Source organism: Trichechus manatus, unplaced genomic scaffold (assembly GCF_000243295.1).
Source record: "Trichechus manatus latirostris isolate Lorelei unplaced genomic scaffold, TriManLat1.0 scaffold00016, whole genome shotgun sequence".
Lineage (NCBI taxonomy): Eukaryota > Metazoa > Chordata > Mammalia > Sirenia > Trichechidae > Trichechus > Trichechus manatus.
Genome location: NW_004443952.1, coordinates 27,413,313 through 27,423,216, shown reverse-complemented (window position 1 = coordinate 27,423,216; position 9,904 = coordinate 27,413,313). Strand labels below are relative to the sequence as shown.

The 9,904-nt window shown below is 36.0% G+C and overlaps 1 protein-coding gene across 1 annotated transcript in view; it reads right to left on the bottom strand.

The window, feature by feature from the left end:
• UBAP2 (ubiquitin associated protein 2) overlaps positions 1-7,282 on the bottom strand; it is a 122,819-nt gene extending 115,537 nt beyond the window's left edge. Inside the window, exon 1 of the mRNA XM_012554363.2 lies at positions 6,622-7,282. Coding sequence (XP_012409817.2) covers positions 6,622-6,700 — 79 coding nt within the window. The 5' untranslated portion in view covers positions 6,701-7,282. The remainder of the gene's footprint in view (positions 1-6,621) is intronic.
• Between the last annotated feature and the right edge of the window lie 2,622 nt (positions 7,283-9,904).

Below are 9,904 nucleotides of genomic sequence, written 5' to 3'. Positions count from 1 at the left end.
ATATTAAAAGATGCTTGACCTCATTAATAAAACTAGAAAATGCAAATTAAAACTACAATGAGATAACCATTTCAAAACCCAATTAGAAATATGACAATATGACCAGTACTGGTAAGGATGTGAAATAATAGGAACTCTCATCCACTGCTGGCTCAAGAGTAAACTGATGTAACTACTTTGTACAACAATTTAGTATTATCTAATAAATGAAAACATGCATAACCCTAAAACTTAGCAATTCCACTCCCTGGAACTGTTAATATATACCTCTAGCATACCAGCAATCATGAAGATGGTGTAGGACCAGGCAAAGTTTCATTCTGTTATACATAAGGTCACCATGAGTCAGAGCCAACATGACAGTAACTCATAACAATAGCGTATCTGCACCAAAAGAATCTTTAAGGGAACAAGCCAAACATTGTTTACAACATAGCTCTACAAAGGAATACTACAAAGCAACAAAAATGAATGGATAATAACTACATACATGCTGGAAGAATCTACATGTTGGAAGAATCTCAGGAATACACTATAGGGCAAATTTTAAAAAGTCACCAAAGAATATATGCACTATTGGTTCCATTTATCCAATATTAAAAAAAAAAATGCAAAATTAGCAATATGTTGTTTATGGAAATGGCTGTTAAAACTATAATGAAAAGTCAGAAAAGAATAACAAGAAAATTCTGGTCAGGAGTTAACTCTTGTCTAATTCACAGGCTGGAACTGGGAGGTAGCACACTAGGGATTTCAAAAGGTAACAGTATTTTTTGACGAGGTAATGGTATACAGGTATTATTTATTTTGCTCTTTATATTTATTACTTATATTATAAATACCATGCATCATTGATTACACACATTTTCATATTATAAAATCTCTGAAATCAGAATACATATTAAAGTTGATGACATCTAAGATCAGGTATTCTGTTCCACCTACTCAGTATTTAGTAAAAATTATTTCCAAGCAATGCATACTTGAAACACATTCCCTTAAAAAAAAAAAAAAAAACTTTCCTGATAAACCATTCAAACATGTTGTTGTTAGGTGCCATCGAGTTGGTCCCAACTCATAGTGACCCCATATACACCAGAACGAAACACTGCCCGGTCCTGCACCATCCTCACATGCTTAAGCCCATTGCTGCAGCCACAGTGTCAATCCATCTCACTGAGGGTCTTCCTCTTTTTCGCTGGCCCTCTACCAAGAATGATGTCCTTCTCCAGGGACTGATCACTCCTGACAACACATCCAAAGTATGTGAGACATAGTCTCGCCATCCTTGCTTCTAAGGAGCATTCTCGTTGTACTTCTTCCAGTACAGATTTGTTTGTTCTTTTGGCCAGTCCATAGTATATTTAATATTCTTCACCGACACCATAATTCAAAGGCATCAATTTTTCTTTTGTCTTCTTTATTCATTGTCCAGCTTTTGCATGCATATGAGGCAACTGAAAACACCATAGCTTGGCTCAGGCACACCTTAGTCTTCAAGGTGACATCTTTGCTTTTCAACACTTTAAAGAGGTCTTTTGCAGCAGATTTGCCCAGTGCAATGCACCGTTTGATTTCTTGACTGCTGCTTCCATGGGCATTGACTGTGGATCCAAGTAAACTGAAATCCTTGACACCTTTGATCTTTTCTCCATTTATCATGAGTACCGTATTTGTTCAGTTGTGAGGATTTCTGTTTTCTTTATGTTGAGGTGTAATCCATACTGAAGGCTATGGTCTTTGATCTTCATCAGTGAGTGCTTCAAGTGCGCTTCATTTTCAGCAAGCAAGGTTGTGTCATGTGCATGACACAGGTTGTTAATGGGTCTTCCTCCAATCCTGATGCCCTGCTCTTCATACAGTCTGGCTTCTCAGATTATTTGCTCAGCATACAGATAGAATAAGTATGGTGAAAAGATACAACCCTGACACACACTTTTTCCTGATTTTAAACCACGCAGTATCCCCTTGTTCTGTCCAAATGACTGCCTCTTGATGTACAGGTTCCTCAGGAGCACAATTAAGTGTTCTGGAATTCCCATTCTTTGCAATGTTATACATAATTTGTTATGATCCACGTAGTCAAATGCCTTTGCATACTCAATAAAACACAGGTAAATATCTTCCTGGTATTCTCTGCTTTCAGCAGGATTCATCTGACATCAGCAATGACATCCCTGCTTCCAAGTCCTCTTCCGAATCCAGTCTGAATTTCTGATGGTTCCCTGCCTATGTACTGCTGCAGCCACTTCTGAATGACTTTCAGCAAAATTTTACTTGTGTGTGATATTAGTGATATTGTTCAATAATTTCCACATTTAGTTGGATCACCTTTCTTTGAGACAGGCATAAATATGGACCTCTTCTGGTTGGTTGGCCAGGTAGCAGTCTTCCAAATTTCTTGGCACAGACAAGTAAGCACTTCCAGCGCTGCATACGTTTGTTGAAACATCTCAGTTGGTACTCCATCAATTCCTGAAGCCTTGCTTTTCACCAATGCCTTCAGTGCAGCTTGGACCTCTTCCTTCGGTACCATTGGTTTCTGATCATATGTTATCTCCTGAAGTGGTTGAACGTCGACCAGTTCTTTTTGGTGCAGTGACTCTGTGTATTCCTTCCATCTTCTTTTGATGCTTCCTGTGTCGTTTAATATTTTTCCCACAGAATCCTTCAATATTGCAGCTGGAGGCTTGAATTTTTTCTTCAGTTCTTTCAGCTTGAGAAATACCGAGTGTGTTCTTCTCTTTCGGTTTTCTTTTAGTTTTCTATCACCAGGTCTTTGCACGTGTCATTATAATACTTTACTTTGTCTTCTTGAGCCACCCTTTGAAAGCTTCTGTTCAGCTCTTTTACTTCATCGTTTCTTCTGTTTGCTTTTGCTAGCTACTCGACATTCAAGAGCAAGTTTCAGTCACTTCTGACGTCCATTTTGGTCTTTCAAACATAGAAAATTAAAATGTAAAGTCCCTGGATCTTTTTAATTGTTGGCATAATAACCTAGAAGTGTAAATGCAAAATAACTCAAACAGGTTAGATCACACTGACAAGTCTGTAAATCTCTATCAAAATCCATTTAAAATATTGCAAAATAGGCTACAGGTTTCCAGGATTATACTTCCTAAAACTTTTTATATATTACTTTCTTTTGAATCTTACAGTACTTGTATACATTTACATTTTAGCTTGTTTATTCTCTATTTCTTCTATATTTGACTTGCCTTCTTAACCTTAAAATTATAAAGAAGTGAAGACTAGAAATTAATTTTTTGTTCCCTTCACTCAGTAACTGCCAAATATAAGAGACATTTGATAGATATGTGTTGAAATGACATGCTATAGATCTGGTAACTTTTAGAAAGAAAGACCAAATCATAGCATGGTCAAAGATTCCAAAAAAGAACAGTAAGTGGAATTCTGTTTCCTGAAACAATCAGTTATGGAGACCTCAAAGCAAGCATTTACATGATGTGGAACAATGTGTCCCCATTTGTAAATCTTACACATTTCAGGTTAAGGAAATGACATTATACTAGCATTTCTACATAAAATTTCATGGCCTCAAAGCAAGAGATACTTTATATTTTGGAGCTATATTTCTGAAACTAAAATTGAGTAGAATTAACCATAATTCATTATAACAATTCACGTATCACAAGGAAAATTATGTCCCTGAAACCTATTATAGCTAGAAAAGGTCTGACAGGCTTTTCTCTGCATTAGCTGTCCTAATATTATTACTACTTATTTTCTTACTTTACTTATTTTCTCAAGAGGTCTCGTTAACTGAATGGCTAGATAAAGACCACAGGTATATTACTGCACTGCCTTTTACATATACTGTAATAGCAAATAACCAATTAACTAGAATATTTCACATGCCCAATAAGCTAGTTTTAATTTTTTTTTAATTATATTTGAACCCGACTCTCTGCCAGTGTGAATATACACTTTGCATCTAATAACTCTGAGATTTTGTTGGTTTGAGTTCTTTTATTATTTTGGTTGTATTATATCAGACAAGGCTAATGGTTCTGCTGGGATTATATTAATTTTGTTAGTGCTTTCTCTTAGTTTAGCATTCTCAGATATGAATCTGAATAAGTGTACTTTTTAAATGTAAAGCATTACACAAATTTAAATATATTAGTATTTCTGAAGTGAAGAGATCCACTTGATTATTTCTAAAATCATTCCAGTACTAATACTTTGTAATTCTATCCTAAGTATCTAACGTTGAGTATCCAATCAAAATTTGCCCAGCTGACTGGTGTTCCCAAGATAAAACTTAACAAAAAAAAAAAAAAAAAAACAAAAACAAAACACTGGTAGCTTTTATTTACAGATTTCCAAACCACTCTGTTTTTTACTGAGTTATGTGATTATTTTCTCATTCGTCTTTTGAATTGCTTATTTCTCAATCTCCCTATTTATGAAAATAATCTAGATACACTAAACATAACAAAATGAGAATTTCTCCTTAGAGAAGTGCCATCTGGTGATGAAAATCTGCATGTACAGGAATATACTTAACCTAAACTGAATGGGTGTGTGACTGGGTTTATTTACAACACAGACTATTCGTCCTTATAGCCTGGCTATTACAAGCAAACATTATTTTTGTGTGATCTACCTGAATCTTCGTTTGTCAATCAGAAAACCTTAAACTCTTTTATACGTCAAACCATTAAAATTTTACTAATTCACTGCCTCGGTATAAACCTTAAAACTTTATAGCCCAATTCCAACAATCAATTCTCAGTATAAAGTATTCCATATATAAATGAATAGGTGTTTAGGCTATAAATAATAGCCCTAGGACATGCCTCTCAAAAATGTTTGCTTAAACAAATTCAGACTAGCTTATTTTCTGTCCTGTTAATCAAAAATGTTAATGCTGAAGATATCATCACAAAATCTTCAGAGTAATACTGTTTTATAGAACAAGAACAGGGAGAACAAAATGTACTAAAATCCTCTAGAAAAACAGAGCCCAGAAAATACATGAAGTTAACATGAGGCACAATTCAGGACTAGGTAGTGTTTTGTTTCGTTGTATGTAGGATCCCTATGAGTCAGAACCAACTCGACGCCACCTAAAAACAACAACAGCATGACTCAGACAAATTTTCTTGTATTAATTTTACATAAAATTTCTGAAGACAATGAATTCATAAATCAAGGCAACCAAAATAATAATCAACATCCTTAAAAATTATTACCATCACTGAATTGTGAAAATGACTAGGGCATGGAAACTAGACTGTAAAAATCAACACTGTCAATCAACATACTATCATATGGAGAAATTCTATGTGCTTTTTTCTAGAAACAGAGTTACACGTAGTAAACAGGAACACTTTTACAACAAGTACCCAGTTGCCAGATCACAGGAATTCAGTTTACACTTGTGTTCCATCCCCTCTAACACTCTCCACCCCCACGAGTTCTACGATCCTGGAACAGGTTCCTAGAGAATTCTTAGAATAGAAACAGACAGGAGCAAGAGAGTCTAAAAATAATTCAGTAGAAACTCAAACATATATATCTCAGATTTTAAGCTACAGGAAGCACCAGGTTATTTCAATCTCTCAAACTCCAAATTTTAAAAAACCCATGTTTACCACACGTTACTCAACAAAAATTTAAAATGTGGTAGATTCTAACACAGGTAAGAACTGCTGCTACATTTTGAACCTCTTTAAAAATAAAAACAACAAAATATCATATAACGCTTCCGAGATTATTTAAGTGCAAGGCTAGTCTAAATTATTTGTAGTATAAGGAAAGTAAACCAGTAGAGTAAACCATAAAGACCTTCTGTGTAGACAGGACATTTTTAGAAAAAGGTCTACAAGTTGTTATTTTTTTCCAAGGACTTTTTTGAAGATAAGATACCTCAGTGAAACAGTTGCATTTTCAAGTGATCTTGGAGTTTAGAATGAACCAAAATAGTTGGGTTAACAGCCACCTGCATTTCTATTAAAGCTTACATAAGCAAATACCACAAATTTGTCATAAAAGAGGACTCTAACTTCAAGGCATGCAAAAAACACCGCTTGGTAAAACTTATCTAAAAACCATGTATTATCATATCTTAAAAGAAAAAGGAGGGCATACTTGATCATTCTGAAAAGTTACAGGAGACTTGATAAAATGCTAAGAACAGAGATTTCAATGCTGACATTTAATAAAATTTTCAACAGGATCACTAAATCCCAAATTGCAGGCATATATTGCATTCATTTGTTCATATAAACTTGACTCAGACACACAATCTGTAACTCTATTTTGACCCATTCCAAAAGATATTTTTATTGAAAGCACCCATGGGAACTTTAAGATACTATCACAGAATGTCAGGATTGGAAGACACTTCTAAGATGGGACTGGAAAACACTTCTAAGATCAGAATGTTCACACATCCATATACGGTATCTCACCCACTGCATCTAATAAATTTACATTCCAGAAGAGCAAAATGATTATGCCTTTTTTTCCCAAACAGAGTATAATTAATCCAGACAACATGGACAATTACTTAATGGGCTAAGGATTTCGCCACTAAAAATAGGATATACTATTTATGTTCAATGAGCAAGTCTCTCTATTAAGAATACCCACAGAGATGCTGTTCAGTCACGAGGCCAGTGGTGCAGGGATTATCTTTTAGGCTGGCAAGGGTGGGTCCAGGGTCCTTCATCTATTTGTCCACTCACTCCCAAAAGTCTAAAACCAATAAATAATGATGGTAATAATAACAGCAAACAAATACTGTTCATTATGTGCGAGGTACTGTTCTAAATGCTTTGCATACATAGAATTAAGTCACTAAACTTCACAAGAACACTCTGAGGTACACACTACTATTACTCACATCTTACAGATAAAAAACTAAGACACACAGATTCACAGCTAGTAAGTGGTGAAGCCATGATTCAAATCCAAGCCACAGGCAATTTGGCTCTCTAGTCTGTGCTCTTAACCACTACGCTATGCTGCAAGGCTAACTGTTAAATTACAGATATACAGCAGTTTCCAACCCCGTTTCCTCTTCTATAAGGCAGCATAACTGCTGTTGGCATCACTGTATAATTCATACCCGGTGAGAAAGATCTGTTCCTCGGCCAGAATCTCACCTAGCTTCCGAGCCTTTCAGATACGCGTAAGTGCTCTCTTTGGCTCTATAGTGCAATGTTTTATTTGTGTTTGTTTAACTTCCAATTTGTGTTCCTGCTTTTCTCTATTATTAAGAAAATATCCCACTTCACCAAAGACATTCAGGCAGCTAACAAACATATGAAGAAATAAATGCTCATGATCATTAGCAATCAGAAAGATGCAAATCAAAACTACAATAAGATACTCTCTTACCCTGACATTACTGGTATGAATCAAAATAAATAAAAAATAACAAATGTTGGCAAGGTTGTGGGGAGACTGGAACTCTCATACACTGCTAGTGGGAATGTAAAATGGGACAACCACTATGGAAAATGCTATGGTGCTTCCTCAAAAAGCCAGAAATAGAAATACCATATGATCCAGCAATCCCACTCCTAAGTATATACCCTAAACAAATAACAGCCATGGCACAAATAGAGATATATGCACACTCGTGTTCACTGCAGCATTATTCACAATGGTAAAAAGATGGAAACAACCCAAGTGCTCAGCAACAAGATGAATGGATTAACAAACTGTGGTACATATACATAATGGAACACTAGGCAACAATAAAGAATAATGATGAATCTGCAAAACATGTTACAACATGGATGAATTTGGAGGACATTATGCTGAGTAAAATAAGTCAATCACAAACAGACAAATATTGTATAAGACCACAATTATAAAGTAACAACAAAAGGTTTACACACAAAAGAAAAAAACATTCTCTGATAGTTACCAGGGATTAGAGTGAAAACATAAAAATTTTTAAAAAAAAGAAAATACCCATTATTCTCAATTACATTATTCTCATCCTTTTCCTGCAGAGGCAATTCAGGTATTTATTCCTGCAGAGGACAGGACAGGTCTGGATTAAGACTCTCCAAACTCCCTTATTTGCGAGGCCCAGAGCATTAAGCAAGAGGAAGTCTACATTCTCAACCCAAGACAGAGCAAGGTAGCTGGGGTGCCAAGGAACTCTACTATGAGACCCAACTGCGTGCAGCTCAACTGCTTGTGCCTTGCATGCCAGGAGCTGACCAAGCTGATACTTTTATTCTCCACAGCTGCTGGGAGAGTCAGGCCTCAAGCAGCTGATGGACACGGCTGAACTCCCCTACTCCCAAGCTTGGCTGCCAGGAGAGCCACAATGTTATCTGCTATTCAGTGCACATAATCTGCCCAAGGAAAAGATGACTGCTGGTGGACTCTTGAATATTACAAGACATGAAAAATTATTTGCTGTAACTGCCCTGAAATAATCTTTAACCTTAAACAAAAAATATACCCTGAAGTCAGTAAAAAGGCCTGCCTTGAGCATTATGGTCTTTTAAGAACTATCTATATGAGATCAAACTGACAACAGCAACTTGATTAGATAGGAACCTCAGGGTGTAGTGAGGTTATGTTAATGAGGGAGGAATAACTCAGAAAAGGAGGGTGAGAAAGGTTGCAGAACTCGAAGAATGTAATAAATGTCTCTAAATTGTACCTGTAGAAATTGTTGAATTGGTGTATATTTTGCAGTGTATATTCGCAACAACGACAAGATAAATAAAATTTAGAAAAAAGAAAAAAAAATTATTTGCTACAGTCACGTTTCCCTTTCAGGTTACCTAAGGTTAGGGAGGGAAAAGTACTTAACTGCCTAGAGCTGCTTCATGCATCTGTCCCTCCCATTCTGCTAATTTCTCAGCTCTGAACACTGTCTTTTACCCAAGACCCTAGTTCAGCAGCTTCCTTATGATTCTTCCCTCTCCAATCCTTTGAAAAGTCCCCGATTACTTATGACCAGTCTTCACCCCTATTTCTAAGAGCTCTCGCTCTCTCAAAAAAAAAAAAAAAAAAACAGCCGATACAGCATTTCACAAAACCTATCAAGTTATGAGGAGCCCTGGTGGTGCAGTGGTTAAGAGCTCAGCTGCTAAGCAAAAGCTTGGCAGTTCAAATCCACCAGCCGCTCCTTGGAAACCCTATGGGGAAAATCTACTCTGTTCTATATGGTCGCTATGAGTCGGAATCAACTCAACGGCAACAGGTTTGATTTTTTCTTTGGTTTATCAAGTTATAAGAATACTGTACTTTAGATTACACTCAAACAAGTACCCCTCAAACAATACCAAATGATATCTTCATTAGAGGTTTACTCCTATACACAGAGAAGTACTAGTAAAGGATGTGACAAAACTTTAAAAAATTAAAATTAAACCAGATCAAAACCTTCTATACAAATCATCCACTCACCAGAATATAATATTAATGGCTTCCTCACATAAATCATTCTTGTTATACACACACAGACATGTACATATTCTAGTTTGTTTGTTTTTTCTTGCTCTACTTATATCAGATTCTGTTTACCTTCTTGTGTATCATCCTAAGGACTTGTTCCTTCAGAATTTGTACCTAAGCCACATAAACAGTGGCACATCTACAGTCTGCTTTTTGCTTTTAATCTCCAAGTTCCTCACAGGCTATGGCAACAAAGAATTACTGGATAATTATGCTATTATCTCCGGTCATGTTCTGAACCTGTTGTTACACAATGGACCCGAGGAATCAACAAAACGGTAGAACAAGTCAGAAGCCCAGAAAAACCATGAAACACTAGAAAGCCTCAACCCAGGTTTGTTAGCATACTCACTAGCTAATGTGTCATTCTATCCATGTCTGAATGGGAATAGTGAAATATCTCCAGAAGTATCAGGAATTTCTCATTATCAAATGAAGTTTAAGA